Here is a 27,860-nt window from a genome sequence, read left to right as displayed (position 1 = left end):
CCATCCATACAGCAATAAAAAGTTTTTCAAGATGGCCACTTGGTGCTGGAAATTTTGTATGCCTGAGGTCATTTTTGTTTAGAACCAACTACATCTTATAAGTATTTTAGTGAAAATCCCATATCAAAATGAGTATTCACCCGGAATGATAACTAGGTCAGTGTCAGTACTATGTCAATATTGGAAGTCAGATCTCCAGTATTTTCATTTTGGCCAACAAGACATCATAGTAAGTCTTTGAGTGAAAACCACACGTTGATCTGGCCATGCATTTTGAGAAACAGTGATAATAAGTTTTTAAATATGGTCACAGCTGTGACCATACTGCATGTCCAAGAGGCATAATTTTCAATTAGGAACAACAGGACATTAAAAGAAGTATTTTAATTAAAACATGTCAATATGCATGGAAATTCAAAGGATACGCATGGAACATTATGGTATCATTTATTAACATTCTGAATATTCTAATTTCAATGTATTAACAAATACATTAAAGTACCACTAATAAAAGGTTGTTATATATTGCATCAAAACAAATTCAACATGTGTATGTAATAAGATACGACAATGAGACACTTGACAGGAAAATAAAATCCATATAAACATAACTTGTTATGTGACTGACCATCTCAAAATACTCACTGTTGTCATCCTAACTGGTTTCTATTATAAGCTAAAACATTATACCATTCACTTTTGACATCTATTTGGTTATTAACTAAAACATGATACCATTCACTTTTGTCGTCTTATAAACAGCAACAGTAGATTTGGGACAACTTTTTTGTAACCTTGCATACAAATTATAGATGAAATCCTCATACCCCCAAGTTTCTTCAAATACATAAAACTGAGTCAATATTGCCCAGGTGCATTTTCAAAGGTATATGCCACGTTTTATTGACCCAATATTGTCCATGTAAAATTTCAAACGTACATGCATGCTGAGTTTTAATGAGCCTCTGCTTCATTGGAAACTTGAATATGTCTTCTACTCCTTTAAAAGTGACCAAAGTTACAAATCGTAGAATTTTGACATAAATCTATATGCTGTTTCCTCTGAACCATGCATGCTTTCTGGACAATTTATTATGAAGCTGGAACTTTAAATGAACTTACCTCCAATCCCACAATTAGATCTTGTAAAGTCAATCAAACAATCCAGCATCATTGACACAATTTTCGTGAATACAGATGAACAATGTATATGTATTTAAGTATGCAGTGTTACCTCAAGGTCTCTACTATCGATGTTTTCTGAGCATAAACGTTAAGAATAGGGAGAGTCTATGATCCAAGCACTGCCACAAAATATGTGACAACGATCCCAAAGTCCAAAGTCTGAGCAAGTATGTAAATGAATAATGGCTTAGCTTCCTAATAATTCATCCAAAGTTTTAACAAAACCCATCAAGGGGTTCAGGAAATATAAGTAAAACCTGAACAAAAGATTTAATGCAATTTTTCTATGACTGTGACCTTGACCCCAAGGTCAAATGGTGAGAGCTTATGTTGCTGAATGAATTGTCTTAGGTCATAATAAGTCATCCCAGGTATGAACAAAACTCATGAAAGTCTTTAGGAAATATGAACAAACTGAAAAACTTTAACCAATATCTGAACACAAATTTTCTGACTAATATGGAGTCCTTGGTCAAATGGGCAAGTGAGCATGTCATAGAATGAATTAATGCCAAGCTAAATGTAATGTGGAAATATATGCAATGTTTTATAGAACTAGCTTTGAAATATAGTTTCCTAGATTTTTAATGACAACATATTTTCTACCATTGCTTCAATGTCATTACTTGTATATGCCATAAATTCTTTTCGCAACATTCTAACAGCCTTCTTTGAAGTTTATAGCAACCAAGCAATCTTCATTAAATGCACATATAACAACCAGCCTTCTTTGTCTGGAATTTATAGCAACCAAGCTATCCTCATTAAATACACACATAACAACCAGCCTTCTTTGTCCGGAATTTATAGCAACCAAGTTATCCTCATTAAATACACACATAACAACCAGCCTTCTTTGTCTGGAATTTGTAGCAACCAAGCTATCCTCATTAAATACATACATAACAACCAGCCTTCTTTGTCAGGAATTTATAGCAACCAAGCTATCCTCATTAAATACACACATAACAACAAGCCTTCTTTGTCTGGAATTTATAGCAAACAAGTTATCCTCATTAAATACACAGATAACACCCATCTTTCTTTGCATCATTACATGATTAAGTCATTCATAATCCACAGCAATACCACACAATGTTATGGTAAAATGCAAAGTCAATACCTCTGTGTGATAAAATGAATCTTAAACTGGTGTTCAAATGAGATGAAATTCCTGAAACTCATCAAGTTACAATATGTCACTTGCTGATAGTCCTACATTGTATGTCTACTTGCTGATAGTCCTACATTGTATGTCCACTTGCCGATAGGGTACATTGCATGTCCACTTGCTGACAGCCCTACATTGTATGTTCACTTGCTGACAGCCCTACATTGTATGTCCACTTGCTGATAGGGTACATTGCCAGTCCACTTGCTGATAGTCCCACATTGTATGTCAACCCCAGTATTTATGCTGTTTGGGTACACCCCACATAAAATATCAGGACTGACATCATTTAGTGTAGGACTAACTTGCTGCAAGCTGGAACTTAACCGTCACATCCCTCCCCCTACCCATTTTATAAATTTCATACTGAAAAACAAACTAACGATGACCCTCTATTTAGCAGGTTGATTTTTAATGGCACTTACAACTCATTAGTGGCTATATCAAGCCAAAGAAATGGAAGTGCTCTTTCCCAGGCTGGTTTGGATGGATTTTCAACCTGCGACCCTTTAATTTACATGTATGATGCATTCTCAACTGTGCTAGTGTCTCCTTGAGAAAAAAATGTCTTTGAAAGTACTGGGATACCATTACATGTGTCCTTAAATTTAAGCAGAGAAAGTGGAGAACCAAGAAAATCTGTATAGTTGGATGAGGTAAAGATTATCAAAAGTTTTGACATGGAGTCCAAGTTTAAACTTTCTGCTTAAACTCTTTCCAGCATTGCAGCTAGACAATGTAGACAAATTGTAGCAGGTGCACCTAGTAATGGTTATACAAGTAGCAGGTGTATCTAGTAATGATTATACAAGTAGCAGGTGTATCTAGTAATGATTATACAAGTAGCAGGTGTATCTAGTAATGATTATACAAGTAGCAGGTGTATCTAGTAATGATTATACAAGTAGCAGGTGTATCTAGTAATGGTTATACAAGTAGCAGGTGTATCTGTGTATCTAGTAATGATTATACAAGTAGCAGGTGTATCCAGTAATGATTATACAAGTAGCAGGTGTATCTAGTAATGGTTATACAAGTAGCAGGTGTATCTAGTAATGATTATACAAGTAGCAGGTGTATCTAGTAATGGTTATACAAGTAGCAGGTGTATCCAGTAATGATTATACAAGTAGCAGGTGTATCTAGTAATGGTTATACAAGTAGCAGGTGTATCTAGTAATGATTATACAAGTAGCAGGTAAATCAAGTAAGGTTGTGTGCATTGTGAAAAAGTACGGATATAAGTAGGGCTACTTCTGAGGAAAAACAGGTAAGGAAAAAATATGGGGGACGATAGGGATCTCATCCATACTGAAGCTAAAGAATTTGAACTGTGCAGAACTGCAGAGGCAGTCAGAAGCCTGAGCAGAATAAATCTCAGAACTGCGAAACATCCTCTATTGACCAAGTAAACCCAAACCACGTCTCCTGTAAAGTGTGCCACAGACAGTAAAGAGCACAAATTGGTCTGATCACTCACAAAGGGAAACCAAACAAGTTAATCATGTCATGGACATCTTTGAATCTGATGGATGAAAAACAACATATACATAGCAAGAGCAACTAGTAATTGTTGTATGCATAGCAGGTGATTCGAGTAATGGTTGTATACATAGTAGGTGCATCTAGTAATGGTAAACACAGTAGGTGCATCTGGTAATGGTATGCACAGTATTTGCATCTGGTAATGGTATGCACATTATTCAAAAGGTACTTTTTATTCAGAAAAAAGATTGGCATTTTTAAAAATTGTGATTTGGAGCAAAACATCTGAAAACAGGAGTTTCAGATTTTTAAACAAAAATTCTAGATAAGTAGCAGATCTGCCATTTTGATACTGTTCCTATGATGTATTAGTCTGTCTGATGCAGTCTGACTGCACATATAAATTAAAAAAATGTGAAATGTTAAGGACAAATTAACAAATTGTCATGCTTATTTGGGCTGCATTGTAAGTACATACTAGGGTATGTCCATTAAGCAATTTTTACATTTTAAATTTAAATATTCTTTTCCTTTGTTATCATCATTCTTCTGTGCATCTGGTTGTTCATAGAGGAAGGAACAGTCAATAACAGGAATGACTAAGTCTAATAACAGTAACCATGTGCTTTCTGTAGGCAAACTAATGTAATGGCAAGGGTCAGCACTACAGTCCATACATTTCATGATGGGTTAACCCAGGGTGGCAGAAAAGTAAAATTTATAGAATACTACATTGCCTAATGACAATCACTATTAGAGTGACTTCAGTAAATAATTAAGCCATTAATATTATTATTCACCAAATTGCATCTGACAACAAGCCATTCCCAGCGGTCTCTTACTAACTTGTTAAGTTCTTAAACACTACATAAAGATCTTTCTGGAGTTCCTTGTTAAAACTCGTATGAAATAAGCACAAATCTTTGATTCCCCATAACATCTCACCACAGATGACCTTCAACTCCAACTTCAGCTACATATTCACTTTTATTGTTGATACAATTTTCAAATCTGATAGTGCTGATGACATATAACTAACTTTTAGAAATGCAAAATTGAAGCTACTATATTGGTCAAACAAAGCCAATAAGTATCTAAGGTATATGTAGCTAATTACAGCATGACAACTTCCTTACATAGTGGACTATTATATTTGCAGTGCTAAATCTGTTCTTCTCTCATTTCCTAATGGGTAAGTTTGTGGAGGGTTTCACCCTCTTTCTCTCCTAATGTAATCAGTCATTGTTCTGTCCTTGTACAAAGTTTTCACTGCTGAGACACAACTATATCAGTTCTCATTAGTGATGGCCAGGTCATGTGCAATCGTGGAAATTCAAACTGGATATATGGTCATGCATAATTGTGGAAATTCAAGTATGACTACACAAATATATCCAAACCTGTACCTTCAGGTCAATAACAATTAAATTAAGACATGCAGGTTTTGCCTTATGTACATTCATAATAAGGGGCTAATGTCAAAATGAGGAGCCCATAATAGCCAATGTGGTTTTCTTGAACAAGGGCATGTTATTTTGGGAGCCCAGTATACACTATGCAGAGGCCTCAGAGGGCTTTGAATATCAAGTATCTTGTACCCTTGGTCTTAAAAAATTGGGTTATGCTCTGAAAATAGGATAACCCTATGACCATGACTTGTATAAAATCTTACAAGGGCTATTATTATAAAAGTTATATATAGTGTACAGTAACTCTTCTAAGTAAGCAGACTTTAACAGGGTAAGTTAACTTTAACATGGTCAAGTGATTTTTGTCCTCTGCAAGAGAACAATTTTTCAGAGCAATGGATCCAAATGGGCAAACTGGAGATGCAGGTGACAGCAAACAGTGGGATTAAAATAATTACATATAAGGCTAAAGATATAGCTGTGTTCAAAAGAAACTTTTTGGTCACATTTTGTTAGTCTATGAGTTTCATTTAAATTTCCATTATTTTCTAACATTTTCTGTCTCTGAAGTGCTTATTGTAACGTTAAAACTTTTCATTCCACTCTTATAGTAAACTGTTTTTTTCTTTTCTAAAATGACCTAGAATGTGCATACACATGATGCAAAGCCTTCAGAACTAGGAGTCAGGTCCACACGGCACAAAAAAGCATTTACAGATTGATTCACATTAAATGCAGATTAATTCATTCAAGCTTGGAAACATAGTGAACAGCTGGTAAATTAGTATCGTACTGAATCTCAGTCAGCTGTACAGCACCTGTTGGCAGGTGGGTGATGGATATAGGTAAAGTTTCTCCATCGGAGGTCTCAATCTGAGTCACAACCTGTGTGTGAGCATCTACACTGTCTGTAATGTGAAATTCTACAGTTTGTGTCCCTTCGCCATTTGCTAGCTGTATCACCTCACCCTGAGTTGGAAGATCTGATAAGACAATAGATTTTAGTTCATTTGAGTTTTCTGACTGTTCTGCATTACTCTGTTCTTGGTAATCTGATAGTCGGAGTTTTCTTCCTGGCCGCATTCCTACGTTGTGCTGCTTAAAATAATGCTCCTTAAGTTTGTCATATCGTGTTGTAGAAAAGTTGCACTGCTCACATTTGTACGGGCGTTCATTGGTATGCAATAGCATGTGACGCTTCATGTTTTTGATGAGAGAGAAAGACTGGCCACAAATCTCACACTGGTGGGGCTTTTCATGTGTATGTGTGAGCATATGGTACTTCAGATTTTGCCGTTTTGTAGCTTGGAATGAACATCCAGGAACACCGCACTTGAAAGTCTCCCCTGTATGAATAAGCCGATGAGCTTTAAGCTGACTCCGATGGGCTGTGGAAAATCCACATACATCACACAAATGATCTTTGGTTGTTTTGTGTGTGATCATGTGATTTTTTAGGGCATGCTTCCACTTGAAGCCAGCACTGCACAAATTGCACACAAATGGCTTGTCTTTTGAATGCTTGGGAAGGTGCAGAGTTAACTGGGTCTTTGTTTTAAAAGACATATCACACATATCACAAAAATATGGATTAGGACTTCTATGTCTACTGAGGTGCTCCCTAAATTGTTCTGCATCATCCACTGTCATACCACAATAACTGCATCTGTTTTCAGCATGCAAGTGATCTCTTTTATGAATTGTCAACAGCTTCATCCTTGCTGTGGAGAAACTACACTTGTCACAGGTATATCTGCCACCACCATGCTCTCCCTTGCGATGACGACGGTAGAGGACAATATTGTCACACGTATAGTTGCACTCCTGACATTCAAAATGGGACCTTGAGGATTCATCATCTTGCTTGTCAGGTTCAGACTTCACACTTCCCTCACTTTCCTGGTCTTCAGTTACTTCTTCATATCCCTCCTCTTCTTCTTCCTCTTTTATATAAATATTCTCCTTTATCATAGCGGCATAAGATCTGCTCTTCTTACCTTTTAACCGTGCACTTTTTCGTATGGGTAATAGTGTTGTTTCTTTGGTTTCATTTTCAAGTTTCACTATTTCATTAATATGTTTTGCCTGCACCGATTCTTTAGGGGGAATTGGATTTTCCGAGTTTTCAAATTTTTCCTCTTTTGGAGAAATCTGTAAACCATCTACAGAAGGCTTGGAAACATCTGCTTTATTTCCAGAATCATTCTCTTCAATCTTTGGAACTTTAACTGAGCTCTGTCGTGGAGGCCTCCCCCTTTTCCTTTTTGATATATCTTGTTTCTTTATAAGATTTTCATTTTTCACCCTCTTGAGACTATTTTCTTGTGTTTTCATGGCAGAAAATCTAACAGGAAGAGACAACTCTTCCTTCAACTTGTCCTTATCATCTTCTGTGAGGCTGTTTGGTGAATCCTGAGTTCTGTCTCCAGTCTGGGTTGCTGTCTCTATCATTTTGAGTTTCTGCGTTAGACTATTAGTATTAATACCAATATCTCTTATTCCTGGAGATCCCATTTGGAACTGTTCACAAAAATCTGTAAATGAACAAAAATGATTATGTAATGAATCAGATCATAAAATAAATGCAATATACACTACTTCCACAAATTATTCTATTTATAACTACTTCCACAAAGTAATCTGTTTATAACTACTTCCACAAAGTCATCTATTTGTAACTACTTTCATGATACTTAGCCAGAATAATGCATAAACACTGATAAATGAAGAAAAAAAAACAGCATTCTATTTATATACATGTTGAGAGTTAAAGCTCCATTCAAGAAATGAATCATTCTTTCTTGCAAGAAAAGGGGTGGGGTAAAAAAAATTAAAAATCTCTGCAAAATTATTATTTATCATAAGATAGTGTGTGTGTGACTTGGATTTTTAACATAGCTTTAACAATTTTTCAGTCAAATCGCTACGATGTCTGCAGCGTGGCAGTTTATAGTGATGTCTAGCACTGGGGCATTATGCCGCAAACATGTAGCATGATGTCCCACCCAGTCACATTATCCTGACACCAGGCCAACCAGTCCTAACACTAACCTCTTAATGCTGAGCGCCCAGTGAGGCAGCTGTTAGTATCATTTTTGTAAGTCTTTGGTATGACTTGGCCAGGGATTGAACCCACGACCTCCTGCATCCAAGGAGGAGGCACTAACCACTAGGCCATAACATAGTAAGACTGTACATAATTTAATTAGAAATACGTGATCCACTATTTGCAGGTAGAAGCTGAGATCCAAGTTACAGTAATACCTTCATTTATTATGACCGATTAGTGCCATGAAAACAAAAATGTATGATTACATATTATACAGGTAATAGCTTATGCCTTTAGCTAGTGTTTGTTTATCCAACGATTGAGTTCATCTGACATTTTCTCATGTGACAAACTTTGTCAGAATAATGAGATTGACGCCTAATATCGGCAAATGATCTGTAAACACATCCTATTTTTAAAAGCTAATAAAAAAACAAGGCCAGGGCCTACATGTCAAGTCCATAATAAAAACATTGCTATAAAATGTGTGACCTTGGCCCTATGATCACAACGTTGAGCAATGATGTTGAAGAATGAATAATGATTCATCTAATGCATTTACAAATCCTTTATGGGGCAACTGAAATTTATAAGCAAATAAAAACATTAACCAAAACTTAATTCCAACTTTCTAAAGATTGTGATTTTTACCCCAAGGTCAATGACAAATCAAATGCATGTTGCAAAATGAATTGCTTTAGTTTCAAAATGATGCATCCCTTTTATGAAGAAAATTCGTCAATGAAATGTGAATTTTCTGACTGTGCCTTAACCCCTAGGTAAAAGGGACAAGCATGCATATCACCAAACGAATTGTCTTAGCTCATAAAGATTTGTTTTAGGTATAAAGAAAATCAATTAATGGGTTAAGGAAATATAAGCAAATGAAGTAAACTTTAACCAAACCATTAAGCTAATTTTTGCATAAGACCTTAACCTTTTGGAGAAAGGACCAAGTGTGCATGCAAAGAAATGAATTGTATTAACTTCATAATGAGCTCTGTTAAGTGTGATGAGAATCTACAACGGAGTTTAGGAAATGTATGTTAGGTATGATGAATATCAATGATGGGGCTTAGGAAATATATGTCAAGGATGATGAGCATCTATGATGGGGTTTAGGAATACATGTCAAGTATGATGAGAATCTATGATGGGGTTTAGGAAATATATGTCAAGTATGATAAATATTAATGATGGGGTTTAGGAAATATGTTAAGTATGATGAGAATCTATGATGGGTTTTAGGAAATGTATGTCAACTCAAAAGTTTTGACAAACACCATAACAAAAGTGCCAATGTCATGTCAAAATAGGAACTGCTATGTCTTGCTTACCACTAACAAGAGCTTGACAAAAACTTGATTTAAATCAAAAGCTGAAAAAAGCATTTCTTAAAATGTAAAGGAACAGAAATCTCAGCTGGTATGCTTAAATGTATGACCTTTAACAATGGTGACCATTAGATAAGTTTCCAATCTCTTCACTAATTAATATGAAGCTTTGATATGCTAAGTATTGAAAGTTTAAAATTCCAATCTATTTCAGCTATAATAGTTGGGAAGGATGTACCCTTTCACCTTTGAAGCCATCTACTATCAAAAAAAACCTCCATAACTATCAAGATGTATGCATTTTCAAACTCATCAGTATATGGAGAAAGTGAATTGGTAACAACATTGGTATGGCAAATCTAATGGCACTATGATTACATCCTCCCCTTAGAGTCACAAAAAACTGCCATTACTATAGTGTATGAATTCTTAAAACTTGAAATTTTCAACCACATAAAGAGTCTGTACTGTATACAATAATAATGATTTACAGCAATGACAAATGGATATAGTTTTACTACTTTCCTTCATAAAATTACAATATAATAAAACATCAAATGAAGGGGAGATAATCAGATATATACCAATTCTCCACAATATTAGTAAAAAATCTCCATGAAAACAGAAATAGCAAAACAAGCAGCCATTGTCACACATTGAAAACCAAAACATGATCTCAACCCAGCAAGTACAAATAAGATCAGAACCTTAATTTGGTCCCAAGGTATTAAGGTTTCTATGAATATGAAATCATGACCAAACTGGACTTTGAATAAGTCATAAAATTTAACAAAGGTCTCTCGAAGGAACTGACACTCTAATGGCTGAAAAGAATTCTCAGGAATACAAGACCATTTCTTCCTTTTAATTTCTGACTGTTTCTTTAGTAATATGTAGGGGTTTTGGGGGGGGGTAAAACTAATTTTAATTATGCAATACTTACCTGTCGCTATTGCTAAACTAATCTATTTTCATGCTGAAAATATACCGTCTGTATAATGTGAATACATTCTCCCAGAGTGGAGAAAAAGTCTATGACCCTTTGACCATTTTGCACACCACTCTGTCACAGGAGGTAGATGTACCTATATGTCATCTTTTCGCAGATGACAATTACGCAAGATATTTGTCAGTAAGGTGGTTAGGCTGATGTCAAACCGATCAAAAACAGAGAAATTAAATGTACTCACCGTAGAGGGTAAGGTACACTTCTATAGAATGTTCGTGTCTCTCTGAGTAATATGCTGTGCCATAGCAATGGGACCCAGTCTAACAAGTGGACATAAAAGGAGGAAAAGGTATTATGGGAGATCCAAAAAGCTGCTTCATGATATCCTCCAGAGAGGAATGATTACATAGACCCATGAGCTAGCAATGGCTCGAACCTTGTCGGCTTTAAGTTTCGTAAAGGTAAGGTCTCAATCAGTGAGAGACTCATAACAATCCATCAGAAGATAGTGGCAGCTGAATGTCTACAGAGCCCAAATAGGGAGAAAGAAATGTTTCCTACCTTTTCTTTCTGCCCTGGTGACATTAAGATAGAAGCAAAGAGCAGGTATGGGGCATAAAAGTCTATATTGATCATCCCCTGTGCATATTTCACTGAGACTGGGAATCTCCATGTGTAAGGGGATAAGACAGCCAGAGTCAATGGACAAAGTATGAATTTGTATTTCTTCATCTCGCCGAGGCAAGGGTGAGTGAGAAGGAACACTATGGGTAATGACGAAAGAACACAGGAAAGATTCCTCTGGGCACGGGTCTCTGAAGCTCAAAAAATTTATAAGATCAGCAAGATGCGGATCTGAACCAATGTCTGTGCCCTGCAAGAATTTAAGTGTGTTGGAGATGGTAGCTCAATAGCCTTTCATAGTGGATACTGAACATCTTTTGGTCTCAAGAGGAACAAAAGGAAATCAGCAAAGAAAGTTACAGAAGGGCAGATAGGAACCAATGTGTTTCCTACTGCACCAATTACAGAAGATTCTCCACCTGGCATCATAAACTTTGGATGCAGAAGCTCTCCTGGCTTTAATGATGCAGCTGGTGACTCTATCTGAAAACTTGTTCTGGTGGAGAGATCGTTTGAGATGAGCCAGGCATGAAGGTGGAGAATGTCTGGACTATTGTGGAAAAGGGATTCCTGTGTGGTAGAGACCTGGGTCGATCTACAAAGAGGTCTAGGAGATCGATGAACCGTGGTTGTTGGGGCAATGAGAATGATCTGAGCAGTGAAGTTTGAACTCTTTGCAGAACTTGTGCTAGCAGTCGGAAAGGTGGGAAGGCATAAGCAAATAGGCAATCCCACTGGAAGATGAATGCAAGGACTGCCCTTAGTTTCTGATCCAGGACAGGAGATATGTGAAAGGGAAGTTTGTTGTTGAGCTTGGTAACAAACAGGTTCACCAGAAGTCTTCCCCAAAGGGAAAACAGGGACTCTGTTAATGAGTGGTGAAGAGACCATTCTGAGGATGGCTTGGTTTGTCTGCTAATATGTTCATCTTGCCCAGAATATGGCAAACTCAAATTGTGACATTCTCTGACTCTGCCCAGAGGAAAAGGTTCCAGACCTCCTTGACATTGTAGGTAGGCTACGACAGACATTTTGTCCAAGGAGACCATGACACGTTGGCACCTTATTAGGTTGATGCACCCTTGCAATGCTAGAAATACTGTTTTCATTTCTAGGCTGTTGATGCGGAGGGACAATTCAGCCCGAGTCCAGGAACCATGTAGAATTATGTCCTCCAGTTCTAAATGGGCTCCCCAGCCTGAACCTGATGCAGCATCTGTGAACAGATAGGAATGGGGATTGGGTACATGTATGTGGACCCCCATAAGGAACCTGTCTTGATTCATCCACCAAAGCAAATGGTGGTGAAAAATGGGTCCTATAGGGATTGGAGTTGTCCTAAAGGAATGAATTCGGCAAAGGTGTTCAAGGTTCTGAGAATGGACAGATAGGCGAACAGATACAGGGCATGCACAGCAGAAGATGGGGTAATTTGCTAGGGCTGCTAACCCCCCTTCCTGCCCTAGTTTTAGGAAAGGAGGGCGAGTTAGAAAACTTCCTCTTGGATCTGCAGCGATCTTTGTGCCATGGACCTCATGAGGGAGGTGGTCTAGCAAGAATTTGTGGATTGGACTGGGGTTGTGCTGCTTGAAAAATATGGCAGATGGTCCCTGATAATGATTTGCTTGACCTCATTTCCTGGTTGATTCCAGGAGTTGAGGTTAAATATCGCTGCTGGTGATCGAGTATGTCTTGAGAAGCCACAGTAAGAAAGAGGCCCCCAAGAGGGTCTTGGCTTCTAGAGGAGCAACCCTTAGAAGGTCTTTAGTGTGGTTAAGCAGGACCTTCAACAAGTCCAATGCAGCATCATGGCAGATGTGCATAAATCCCACTGATAATGCCAAGGCAACAGATAGCACATGCCAGGATGTTTTGGCAACAGCCTCCAGCACAATTAATGCAGCCGGATTCAGAGAGGCCTCTCTAAGCATAGTAAAAGAAATAGCTGAGAACATGTGCAACCCGCGATCGCAGTGCTCTACCTCCTCAACAGGAAGGTGCAACCTGCTACCTGAAGCGTGAATGCTGTTAGGGACACAAGAACTTTCCATTATCTCCCTATAGGAGGAAGATGAATGGCTTCTTGAACATCAAGACCCTCCTTCTGGAGGGGCTTCAATAGCAACTTAAGATGTTTGTCCTAACGTGAGATCTGGAAGAAAAGCCAGAAAAATTGGATGAAGAAGAGGGAATGTTCTTCTGTTTTTTTCTTTCATAGATATGCCAGGAATCTACTAGATTTCAGGTGCTAGAAGATCACAAATCACAAATGGTGTAATGGTTTTTCCGAGTGCACCTGGAGTATTTGATGCAGTCTATGTGTGTATCCCACAAGGCCTTTTTGTGGCCACACTACCCCACAGATTGCTTGTCTCTGAATTTTTTAAAATATTATTATTAGTGATGTGGTCCCTTATTGTTACAAAACTCCACTTACACACGAATAAACAACGGATGGAAATTATCTTTAAAGTATTACCTTATTTATGAAAAGAAACAAGATATTCCAGTTCTGATGATTTGTTTCTTGAGGTAATATACAAATACATGAATGTCAACACGAGCATTGTACAAAGTTATAACTATTTATTGAGTTGAAAATAAAAATGGAGGAATTGATGTCTTCAGCATTGGAGCAGGGCCTGTTATTGTTCCTAGAACATAGGGAAAAGGTGTCTACCACCACAGGTAGAACACGAGGTAGCTTCTGAATTCCCGCAAAAAACGAAGTTCTAAGGGGGGAAAACAAAAGGCTACAATATGGTTTTAGAAATGAACAGACAGTAGTAACACTGAGAATTATTAAACACTGTCAAGAGAGGCACATAAGTGCAGTATATTAGTTGTCCACAGACATAATTTTTCAGTCACAGTCAGACGTCTATACAGTACGGCAATCATGAAAAGAATGACATATAGGTACATCTAACTTATGCAGATGACCATGCGACAGAATTGTGCAAGAGGTCAAAGGGTCATACTGACTTTTTCCACATCATACGGATGGTATATTTTCAGCATGAAAATAGAAAATAGATTAGCTAAGCAATAGCGACAGGATAAGTAATTGCTGCTATTAAAAAGATTTTCAAATTACTGGCAGCTGCTGTGGATGTCTGATTGGTGCCATTTTCATGTTGGACCAACAAAACATCATTTAGGACAAATGCTGATATGACAATCCATTTTGGAGAAGTGACAATAAGATTTTCAAAATGTCTGCCATAGTGGATATACTGAATATCAAGACAGGCACCATTTTCATTTTGGACCAATCAGAAGAAGTCTTGTGGTGAAAACACAATATTGCTAAAACATCAGATCAATACCATTTACAACAAACCAGATATCAATATAAAAAAACCATGCTGACATGACCATTGGTTCTGTAAAACATCAACAGTCCCTCCAGTAACAGTATTTTGTGGAACAGAATGGAGCACTTCTAAATATTCAAAGTCCTAAAGTGATTAATTAATATCTGTGTTCTCACTATAAAATTCCGAAGGTACAATACAGTGAGTGTAAAAACAACAGTAAAATGCTTCAAGTACAAGGATGAATTTTAATGAGATTCATTCACAGAATTCTTCATTTTTTCAGTCTTTAAGGCAGCTTCCATGTTGATAATATCCGCATGAGTGGAAACTATCTTCTCATAGTCTGGAAGGAGAAGAAAAAAAGTGTTTGTAGCAATAAAGTGATATTTCAAGTAAATAATAATGTTACATCATGACATTCAAATAAAATATGGATTTCAAGTAAATAATAATGTTACATCATGACATTGAAATAAAATATGTATTTCAAGTAAATAATAATGCTACACCCTGATATTGAAATAAAATATGTATTTCAAGTAAATAATAATGCTATGACAAAACTTATATTTCAAGTAAATTATAATGCTACACCATCACAAATGTAATTTCTCCCTACACTGTTGATGGCATATGTCATGAAATTTTTTTTACAAGGCAAACCTGCCAACTCTAACAAGACTTTCTCAGTAAGGCAGTCCACGTTTTTCTGGAAGTTGGATCAACTTTCGATCATGTATAACACAATATCATGCATTGCTATGGTCAACTTGGCAAACATGCATTTAAACAGTTAAATAATGTCATCAGCTGCAGTGATAGCAAACATAATGTTCAACTAAAAAGTCTGTAAAGTACACTCAGACCTTAATTGACTACAGCAGTTTCAGAAACTGCAGTTCCAAATGTTCTGTAGCTCAAAAGATTATAGTCTTTTTTCCATCTTCAATATTTCTAGAAAATGCTCTGTAATCAACAGCTTGTTAACACAGCTATATTGCATGAATAATATGGGCAGTTTATGGATTGTAAAGTTAAACAGGTTCACAAACTCCAGTGAGTCTAACAGGAAATCCAGGTTTGGACAAACCACATCCAGATTCGAACACAATGGTCATATTTTCAAATATTTTGATATTATTCAGTGGTGTGTAATTTATGGTGATATATATGGCAATTTCTGTGTGCCTTTTATGGTGCATTGCCACTGCCAATATTACGATGCATTACCAATGTTTATATGTGCCTTTTATGGTGCATTGCCACTGCCAATATTATGATGCATTGCCAATGTTTATGTGTGCCTTTTATGGTGCATTGCCACTGCCAATATTATGATGCATTGCCAATGTTTATGTGCATTCTTTACAATTTCACTGTGAAAAAAAGGTACAATGTCACATCCTTGAAATAGCACTGATGTTGATGGATGCCTGAAGGATGACACATGCAGTGCCATAATAATGCAGAATCTTTTTCCTCTTACTGTGCTATATCTTCATACAAATTCTTTGTTTTAATTATATTTTTTAAAAATTAATTCTAAGTCAACAAAAATAAATGAAATTATTTTACCTGCATTTCATGAAGAGCTGCCATTCTCAGTGGACTGTTCCAGGATTGATTGACTTCAACTGTTCTCATCCTGCTCATCAGTAGTCTCATCCTGCACTTTAGTAGTCTCATCCTACACTTTAGTAGTCTCATCCTGCACATCACTAGTCTCATCCTGCACATTAGTAGTCTCATCCTGCACTTCAGTAGTCTCATCCTGCACTTCAGTAGTCTCATCCTGCACATCAGTAGTCTCATCCTGCACATCAGTAGTCTCATTCTGCACTTTAGTAGTCTCATCCAACACTTCAGTAGTCTCATCCTACACTTCAGTAGTTTCATCCTGCACATCAGTAGTCTCATCCTGCACTTAAGTAGTCTCATCCTGCACATCAGTAGTTTCATCCTGCACTATAGCAGTCTCAGCCTGCACTTTAGTAGTCTCATCCTACACTTCAGTAGTCTCATCCTGCACTTTAGTAGTCTCATCCTGCACATCAGTAGTCTCATCCTGCACTTTAGTAGTCTCATCCAACACTTCAGTAGTCTCATCCTGCACTTAAGTAGTCTCATCCTGCACTTTAGTAGTCTCATCCTGCACTTAAGTAGTCTCATCCTGCACTTTAGTAGTCTCATCATGCACATCAGTAGTCTCATCCTGCACTTTCGTAGTCTGGACATACACTTCAGTATTCTCATCCTATACTTAAGTTGTCTCATCCTACACTTCAGTAGTCTCATCCTGCACTTCAGTAGTCTCATCCTGCACTTCAGTAGTCTCATCCTGCACTTCTCATCCTACACTTCAGTAGTCTGGACATACACTTCAGTATTCTCATCCTGCCCTTCAGTAGTTTGGACATACACTTCAGTAGTCTCATCCTACACTTCAGTAGTCTGGACATACACTTCAATAGTCTCATCCTACACTTCAGTATTCTCATCCTACACTTCAGTAGTCTGGACATACACTTCAGTATTCTCATCCTACACTTCAGTTGTCTCATCCTACACTTCAGTTGTCTCATCCTGCCCTTCAGTAGTCTCATCCTACACTTCAGTATTCTCATCCTATACTTCAGTAGTCTCATCCTGCATATCAGTAGTCTCCTCCTGCTGTTCTGTAGTCTCATTTTGCATGATGGTAAAATGTTATGGTCTGGATAGGAGGTCCATCTATAACAAATGTCAAAACAGCTTCCTGGTTAATACATTCTGTGTGTTTATCTTCCAAACATCCACCTTCATGTACCTGCCTACAAAAAAATGTACAGCTTGAGTTTGTAAAATAGCTTGCATCATATTCCAGTCACTGTTAATTCAAAATTTAAGATGTAATGCTCAAAGGACAAGAAATAAATAGAAGAACACTTACACAGTTCCATATGTGGTACATAGTTGGTGGTAGAAGTCATTTTATGGCTGCCTCTTGCATCAGGTCACTGATTTCTTCTCCCTTAGTAGTGCCTGAGTGAGATTCGATTTTAAATATGTGCTTCCTCAAAAGCTTGGGTTTCTATGTGTGTATTGCTTCTATCAAGTCTGATCAAGATCTCTCTTACCATTAGGACACTCTTTTTTGATATTCCCTAAGGAGAGAAAAAGCAATGGACATAACTGAATAAATTTTGAATTCAAAATTTCCCCATTTTTAAATTGATAAAAAGATAAGATTCTGATGTCTATGAAATAAATAAATTTAAGACATTAAGTAAATTAAACAAATATTTATATAAATCTAAAAAAAATTTTTTTCACATTTTCTCTTGTAATTAGTGGAAAGAGAAGGTTCTAATGACCATGAGATATATAAATAACCTATATTAATAAATCTTGAGTAAATAAATAAATATAAATTTTTCATTTCTTTTACTTCACGATGCTTTACAAATTTATAAAACATTTGCCAGTTTTGTAATCTTAAGGGAAGATGGATGGTTAAAATTCAATGAAACGATTTCTCTCAATTTCTGCATTAAAATGTCACTATCAGTATCATAGCAAAAAGCTAGCTTCACAAAGATACTATCTCAAGTTATCAAGGATACTGTCCCAAGTTATCTAGGATACTATCCCAAGTTACCAAGGATACTATATCTCAAGTCATATGAAAATTGCTACATTCCATTCACAAGGATACCATGTCTCAAGTTACATGAAAATGCTACATTCATGTTTAATACACAGCTTTTAAATTTTACAGCATGAACTTTTAAGACACTGTTTTAACAGTGTAACTTTAAACGCTTATTTAAAAATAAGCTTTTATTGTAGATTATGGCACAATTTTTAACTCTACTAGTCCCAGATCAGAACATCTTGTGTGATGACCTGTCATTCATCTATAGTTGGTCATCTGAGTTGTAATCACTATTTCTAACCTACAGGCAGGATTGCTATAAAACTTTACAGAAGCATATATCCCAAGTTTTAGTTGGTCCTAACTGACAATGGAAATATAATATAACCATTATGGCAGTAATCTTTAAAATATTATTATTGCCTCTCCAGTGTCTGTTCATCCCCTGACAGCTGTTTTTAATGATCTTTTGATGAATTTTCAAGGACTTCTGAAAGTCTTTAAAGATCTCTAAAAGTCTGCAAGGACTTGCAAAAATATGTAATCGGAACTTTTTCCATATACTACTTTTTTATCACAGCATAAAATGATATAAAAAATACAATTAATTATCACACCACCACAGCAAAAGATTGTCACTGAATATGGAAAACATTCATGCCATGCATCCAATTGTATAACATTTTTAAAATTATTTGTTTGGGTAAACATAACACCAGCTAAAAAATCAGATCTAAAAATTCATGTATTTTATTCATTTTTAACATATTGACTTCATTCTGAACAACTAAAGGTGTTTGAGAAAAAAAACATGCTTTTATAACAAAACAAAATTCAAGGACATTTCGATGATAAAATCAGCTACAAAATTCCAAGTTTTTGATGGCCACCTCTCAAATTCAGCAATTTTTAAGGACATATGAACAATGTACTCCTCTTGAACAGATTGTCATACTAACATGGGTTTTTCGCTAAAAAGCTTTTTATGATGTCATTATGGTTCTAAATGAACATAGTGTCGGTCTGACAATCAATATGACTAGTATAGCAGCCATCTTGAAAATCTTATTATTACTCCTTGGATAATCAATAAAGTTGTATGGTGGCCGACTTCAAATTATTTTATTGCTACTCTTCCGGAACTAATGGTCATATTGAAATGGGGTCTTCAATGTGTATTAAATGGGGAGTAAAGCTAATTTTACCTGTTGCTATTGCATGGCTACCCTTTTCTGGATGCAAAATATCCATAACAATAAGATGAGAATTTGCCCTCAAACAGAAAGAATGCAAGGGATTTGTGTTTTTAGTCTCTGAAATCCTTACAAGCCATGGATCGAATGAACCCTCTGATGAGAGTCAATGCCTCCAGGGGAGCAGCCTCAGAAAGTTCTTGCTGTGCTCCAGATAGACTCTTGATGTGTCCAGAGCAACATCTGTGCTGAGTCAGGGCTCAGATGATAAAGTTATACACATGCATGCCCAGGTGTTTTGACCAATGCTTCTAACAAGTGATGAAGGACAGCTAGCCTCAGGCTGCTGAAAAGAGTTTGGCATCTCATGCTACCACTAGTAGTGATCTAGCATTTTGTTCAAAAGCTTCCAATTTTTAAACAGGATAGTGAGCCCAGGTCCCAATGTACCCACTTTTGCTGCTTTGGCAAGTTTAAGGGACCAGGAAGGTGTGTCAAAACTATAGCTAGCTGCAGAGAACAAGGGTCTCAATGTAGATGCTGGTACAGACCACCCCTTACATTCTCTAGCAAAGTCCTGGCCCTTAGTAAGCCTTTCAGAAAGCTCCTTAATCAAAACAAGGAAGCAACAAGAGATTTTGTTGAGTGTTAGCCCCAAAAAGTTTATCCAATCTGAAAAGAATTTTAGTGTCATCTGAGCCTAAAGGCATAGGATCACTGAATAAAAGATGGTAAACCTTGTTAACTGCTTTGTCAAAGTTCCAGATCTCTTCCTCCTCTGCAACAAATTTTCATGATGATCAGAGTATTGAGGGGACCAGATAGGAGAGGGTGCCACATCAGTGTTCAATATAAAGATAGTGCATACTGGCAAGGACTGAAAGGATTTCATCCTGATCTCATCCTAGGAGGCAGGACCATGTGACCAAATCTCTCTCTGTTGCAGGGGATACTGTTGAGAGAAAAGAGGGATCTCGACCTTTAACTTAATTGGAACTAAGGGAGTTGTCCATAACAGCAGACTCAGCAGGTGGGTGAGAGTGACTTCATACCATCGTTAAGTTCTGGGGGAATAAGGTCTGTCCCCAGCCTCCTCTGTGATCCATAGACTGCATCATTGACCTCTTTACCATGTGGCCAAGGCCCTGAAGTCCTTGGCTGCATGCAGGGAACAGGCAATCACTTCCCTGCAATGGAAGGTGCAACATCGTAAGAGTATTTAGAGCAGGGGTGGGTAAACTACAGCCAGTGATCTGCATGCAGCCCGCCAATATTTTTCATGCGGCCTAGGAACAAGTCATCATTTGCACTGACTGTTTATGTTACTCTGTTTATCAAATAAATGTGCTTCTTTTGAAGTTTAAGTTTTCAAATGTTAACAACATATTAACAACTGAAAATTAATTATGATGTTATTTAGAAAAACCTTTTGTTTTTGCTATTTCAAATATTAATTATTTTACTTAATGAACTATGCGGCTGGCGACAGGGTGTCAATTTGTGTATGCGGCACTTGCACTGGAAAGTTTGCCCACCTCTGATTTAGAGGGATTATAGGAAAGGGGGAAAGGGATGCCAATATGATCACCTTCCCTAGCCTGGCATCTGTATATCAATTCTCAAGCAAAAGTGGGATGAAATCAAAGTCTGGTAGGTGGTGGGACTGGACTGGAGCCCTATCCCCACACTCTAGCGCTTCAATGGCTTGTAAATGGTGCTCATAGACTAGTGCATGGTGACCAGTGCCCATTCTCCGATGAAAGGCCAGCAGGTGACTCAGATCTGTAGGAATAACCTTCCCCAGATCTGACAGACTGTGATCATAGCTCACGCAATACTGGGATGGCTTGATCTCATCCCCGATCACAGGCCCTGGGGAATGAAATGGCATGAGATACCAAAAGGATTCTGCTCCACCTTCATGAGGCGGGGTGGGGGCATAAATAACTCTCAGCCAGCACTGTACTGTGGGGGTGACTATATTGTGCTGCTCTTCGCTTGAGAGAGTGGTGGGCATGACATACTCTCTGCCCTATGGGACAAAAAGTGATGCACCTCCCTCACACGATGGTGCAACTCATACTATGCTAGTGGAGAAAAGAGTACTGCCCCTCCCATGCAGGAGAGCATGACTTGCTCTCTGACCTAAGGGATGGGGGGACTGCTCCTCCCTAACATGATGGCAAGACTCTCCATCCACTTATTACCTCTCTTGAGAGGGGGACCACTAACCCTAAGCATCTCTGAAGAGACCTTGGTAATTCTTCTGTGAAACCTGTGGGACTCACAGACAGAAAACCAAAAAGATTCAGAGGAAGATGAGGAAGGAAGTTTTTTTTTCCTACTTTTATTATGCCTGTGTTCAACAAGTTCCCATAGGCTGCAAAAGGAAAAATCATCTATCTTTACGCAGCATGTAAAAGATAGGTAAGTGGCTGGTCATCCCAATGGGCTTTCCTGTGGCCATACTTGCTTAAACCCTGCTTTCAAATTGACATTATTGCAAGAGAATGGTGAAACAAGATTTACCAAAAATTAGGTAAAAACGTGACGTATTTGAAAGGAACAAGTTGACGCTAAATGAAAAGCAATAACTCATCTTTTCTACATGTTGTCTTAAAGAATTAAAACAACCATTGATATTTTAATGCAAAAGGTTAGTAATGCGAAACTTAGTACTGAAGATTAAAGAATTAAAACAATGCAATAAAATGAAAGATAAATCAAATATGACATCAACCATGTTTGTTCAAGAACTAGAGGTGGGTAAAATATGACGTCACCCAGGCTTATACAATAACTAGAGGTGATTAAAATGTCATCCAGGTTTATACAAGAACTAGAAATGATTAAAATATGTCAACCAGACTTGTACAAGAACTAGAGATGATTAATATATTATATCAACCAGGCTTATATTAGAACTAGAGATGATTAAAATATGATGCTAACCAGGCTTATATTAGAACTAGAGATGATTAAAATATGATGTTAACCAGGCTTATATTAGAACTAGAGATGATTAAAATATGATGTTAACCAGACTTATACAATAACTAGAGGTGATTAAAATATGTCATCCAGGTTTATACAAGAACTAGAGATGATTAAAATATGTCAACCAGACTTGTACAAGAACCAGAGATGATTAATATGTTATGTCAACCAGGCTTATATTAGAACTAGAGATGATTAAAATATGATGTCAACCAGACTTATATTAGAACTAGAGATGATTAAAATATGATGTTAACTAGGCTTATACAAGAACTACAAGAACTAGCGATGATTCAAAATATGATATCAACCAGGTTTATAAAAAAACTAGAGATGATTAAAATATGATGTCAACCAGGCTTATATTAGAACTAGAGATGATTCAAATATGTCAACCAGGTTTATACAATAACTAGAGGTGATTAAAATATGATGTCAACCAGGTTTATACAAGAACTAGAGATGATTAAAATATGATGTCAACCAGGCTTATATTAGAACTAGAGATGATTAAAATATGATGTTAACCAGGCTTATACAAGAACTACAAGAACCAGAGATGATTCAAACATGATGTCAACCAGGTTTATATTAGAACATGAGATGATTAAAATATGATGTCAACCAGGCTTATATTAGAACTAGAGATGATTAAAATATGATGTTAACCAGGCTTATACAAGAACTACAAGAACTAGAGATGATTAAAATATGATGTCAACCAGGCTTATACAAGAACTAGAGATGATTAAAATATGATGTCAACCAGGCTTATATTAGAACTTGAGATGGTTAAAATATGATATTAACCAGGCTTATACAAGAACCACAAGAACTAGAGATGATTCAAATATGATGCCAACCAGGTTTATATTAGAACTAGAGATGATTAAAATATGATGTTAACCAGGCTTATATTAGAACTAGAGATGATTCAAATATGATGTTAACCAGGCTTATACAAGAACTATAAGAACTAGAGATGATTAAAATATGATGTCAACCAGGCTTATATTAGAACTAGAGATGATTAAAATATGATGTTAACCAGGCTTATACAAGAACTACAAGAACTAGAGATGATTAAAATCTCATGTTAACCAGGCTTATACAAGAACTACAAGAACTAGAGATGATTAAAATATGATGTCAACCAGGCTTATATTAGAACTAGAGATGATTGAAATATTATGTCAACCAGGTTTATATTAGAACTAGAGATGATTAAAATATGTCAACCAGGCTTATATTAGAACTAGAGATGATCAAAATATGATGTTAACCAGGCTTATACAAGAACTACAAGAAATAGAGATGACTGAAATATGATGTCAACCAGGTTTATATTAGAACTAGAGATGATTAAAATATGATGTCAACCAAGCTTATATTAGAACTAGGGATGATTCAAATATGATGTTAACCAGGTTTATACAAGAACTAGAGATGATTCAAATATGATGTCAACCAGGTTTATAAAAAACTAGAGATGATTAAAATCTGTCAACCAGGTTTATATTAGAACTAGAGATGATTAAAATATGATGTCAACCAGGCTTATACAAGAACTACAAGAACTAGAGAAGATTCAAATATGATGTCAACCAGGCTTATACAAGAACTACAAGAACTAGAGATGATTAAAATATGATGTCAACCAGGCTTATACCAGAACTAAAGATGAATACCTAGTTTAGTAAAATTGTTAATAATAAAGATAATAATGAAGACTATCCTATGACTTCTACTTCTAGAATGAACTGGTGATAAATCACTAAACACACAACACAAAGGGAAAAACTGGTGTGTGACATACTTTTCTGAGATTAAAAATTTCACAAGTCACATTAAAAGGAATATGAATTCTGATGATTTGTTGCTTATCAAAATAACAGAATACAATCAAAATGTGTCTGCAGACCAAATTCAGTAAGAACAGGATATCTACCAGAGTTAGAAAAAGGAATAAATTAATTCTCAAACACAGTAATAGTTATGCTAACACCAGAAAAAATGTCAATAAGTTGAGAGAAAGACAATTCCAAACAGTAAAAATGATTGATCTAAGGGTAATTCCACAGAATAAAATGTTGTTACAATAAAACCTGTCTTGAGAGACCACTGCTATGAGAGACCGCCTGTCTTGAGAGATCAGGTTCTCTATGTACAGATTTAGAGATTATATAGTGTTATAACCTGTTATGAGAGACCACCTGTCATGAGAGACCATTATGTTTTGGCAGAAGGGGTGGTCTTTCAAGACAGGTTCCACTGTATAGGGTTTAACGCCATTTTTCAGCACAAGCTATACATGGCGGCCAGTATAAATGGTGGAGAAAGAACCCAGGAAAATCCCTGAAAGAACCACTGACATATGAGAAGCTACTGGCATGCTTTCTCACATACCCACATTGGCCGAACCCAAGACTTGAACCCATGCAGAGGTGAGATGGCAATGATCCATAACAGTGAGTACTTTAGACCACTCAGGGCCCCCGGAATAAAAGGAATGCACATGAAGAAAATACCACATTCATATGTGACTTGAAGAAAAGGAAATTTTTCTCTTTGAAGAATTTTAAGCAGCAGTAATGTCTGTGACTTGAAAAAGAATGAAGCACAGTGCACAAGGGCAAGGTATCTATGGGTTGAACTGGAAATGGCATCAACCTACAGTGTAACCTACAACATTGCTGACAAATCTTGTTATCAATGCTTGTCTTAAATGGGTGGCCACAGCAACAAGATGTCTTCAACCGAATGATGTTTAGTTGGTTCGAAATGACAATGATGCAGATCGAACATCCAATATTGCCACCCTGGTGGCCATCTTGAAAATCTTGTTATTGCTATTCATGATGAAATGGACAGTCACAACAACATAGGGTTACAGGAAAGATTTCTTATGATATGTAGCTTGTCATAAATGAAGATGGTGCAGATCAGACCTCAAATACGACTGCCATTCTAGCAAACTGAGTTACACAGGCAACACAGGTATCTGGTTATGACACAGAGTATAAATAAGTAAACAAAGGTGAGAAAATGGCTAGTGAGAATGCAGTTCAGGTTAAGCATATGAAATAGTATATAATATCAAAACATCATCATGATCATCTTTATCATATCAGATAATTTTGTCAACTTGTCAGTAATGATAATGTTTATAAATGAAGTAAAATTACTTGATTTTATTTAATAAATTAGAAACTTGGAATTGCACATCTAGTTTCTTAAATGTCTCTAAACAATCATTATCTGAGATTAGTTTCTTTGTCAATACTGATGTTACCATCAGATTTGAGTTATTTAATGACTGTATGAAATATTTTTACTATCTGTGGACAAATTTTGATTAAAGCACTTGAATTTAAAATAATTTATTTGGCTATGTACGCTTTATTTGCTTTTCAATGTTGTTTTCCATCAACGTATTTTATCCTTGGCCTCAAAACAAATTATATGCAATGAAATAGTCAAAGTTGAATTAATGTCTTTATTCCTTATTATTATTTTTTTTTTGTAGCCATTTCATTGCCACACCAACCCCCTTATAAGTAGGCATAATCCAATTTCAGTACTGGCATTATTTTAAATCAGAACCATCTACATATCATGAGGAAAAAAACCCATGTCGATATGACTTTCCATAGGCCATATTGGACGTCACAGCAATGCCATTTTATTTAGGACTAACTGGTGGAAGTGTTTTGGTGAAAGCCCCATGTCAATGTTTTTACATTCAGGAACAGCTATAACAAGATTTTCAACATGATTGCCATGGCACCATACTGGATTTCAGATCAACATCATTTCTATTTAAAATCAACAAGACATAAGAACTCTGTGAAAACACCATGCTGTTACAACCAGTGAAAACACCATGCTGTTATGAACAGTGAAAACACCATGCTGTTACGAACATCTATTTAGAATGAGTGATGGCACAATTTTCAATATGGCAGCCATATTGGACATAAAAGCAACACCATTTTCATTCTGGACCAACTAGACCTTGAGATGAATGTGCGTGTACAGTCAAATGCCAATCTTCATATTAGTTCAGGAATAGTGATAACAAACTTGTTCTAATGGACAGAGGGATGTCCAACAAAATGCATCAGGCAGTCCCAGAAAGTTTTACTGGTCTACGACCAGTTGAGGTAAATAATTGCTTTTTAAATTCACTTATTTGTTTTTGGTTAATTTTACTCATCTAAAAGAAAAATGCAATGACATAACAACAAAAATGTCATGTAACACTTGTACCCAAACCCCATCTCCACTATATATCAGATATGTTAGTGTGATACAGTGCTATGGCCAAATAAAACCCACCCCACCCTCAGTGCCCATCTATTATCCTCCATATCACTAAAACACCTTTTTCCTCCATTAATTTTATGTTTATTTTAATGAACGACAAACACATAAATGTGCTTCTGTCTGTTTTTGCTTCCATTATCAACATAAAGTCACTTCATAACAAAAAATGCCTATCATCCAAAATAGTGCCCCTTTCACGAACTGTCACCCATTTTCCCTTCCCAATGTAAGAAATTCAAAGCTGAAACACTGCAAGATGATACTTACCAGCATCAACTTTTCTCCCATATGTAAACTCTGTATTCCATTTGTCATCAAATCCAGATAAACAGGACGCTGGAAGAAACTTCGAATTCTCTTGTCTCTTGATCTTTTTTTATGCCTTTTTTTCAATTTTATCACACCACTGATGACAAACAAGGTGCAAACTGTCTTCAATTAGCCACTTCCTACATCCAACAGGATTTTCTATGATAATCTGCACATAACATCTTTTTGATGCAAAATATATGCTTGTTTTGTATTTGAGTGAATCAGAAACAAAAAGAAATAAAACAGCAAGCAGGCTTCTCAAATATCTAAGCTTCTGTGTTAAATACACATGAAATTCTCAGGGAACACACCTCTTTGCCTTGTAATGCACCAGTCCATGACCTGAAGGCTTTGCTGATCTATTAAATAGCCAATGGCTAGACTAAGGTAAACAGGCAGGAAGAAAGTGTAAATAATTATAACAGTCAATCCTTTTTTCATATGATGATATAAAGAAACCTATGTTCTACTGAATATGTAAGCACCTGCAAATAAATGATGGCCTTTGTTGTTTTAATGGTGTTCAAATTGGTGACAATGTGTATATAAATCATGAAAGTAATCAAAGCATTTTTAATGTTTGAGTTGGAAAATACTATCAAATTATTAATATACAATACTAATAATTAATAATAATAACTGTAACTAATGTAGGTGATTTAGACTAGAGCACCACAGTATCAGTAGACAATTTTAAAAGAGTGCAGAAAAGTACTTTTGCTCCTACAAATTAGTTAATAAAATATGTTTTCAAAATATGTCTTGTGATGAAAATGATACTAATGCTACAAAAAGGAATAAAAAGAAATAAAAAGCAAGAGACAAGTAAGACAATGAAGAGAACTCAAACTTGGAATATATTTTTAATGCTG

The 27,860-nt window shown here is 36.4% G+C and overlaps 1 protein-coding gene across 1 annotated transcript in view; it reads right to left on the bottom strand.

The window, feature by feature from the left end:
• Nucleotides 1–369: 369 nt before the first annotated feature.
• LOC149785867 (uncharacterized) overlaps nucleotides 370–27,860 on the bottom strand; it is a 36,590-nt gene continuing 9,099 nt past the window's right edge. The window contains exon 2 of the mRNA XM_089979841.1: nucleotides 370–7,784. Within this exon, the coding sequence (XP_089835967.1) occupies nucleotides 5,995–7,784 (1,790 nt within the window). The 3' untranslated portion in view covers nucleotides 370–5,994. The remainder of the gene's footprint in view (nucleotides 7,785–27,860) is intronic.

Source organism: Sinohyriopsis cumingii, chromosome 13 (genome assembly GCF_028554795.1).
Source record: "Sinohyriopsis cumingii isolate HCF-2022 chromosome 13, ASM2855479v2, whole genome shotgun sequence".
Taxonomy (NCBI): Eukaryota; Metazoa; Mollusca; class Bivalvia; order Unionida; family Unionidae; genus Sinohyriopsis; species Sinohyriopsis cumingii.
The sequence above is the reverse complement of the archived record's forward strand: the minus strand, read 5'-3'. Positions and strand labels throughout refer to the sequence as shown.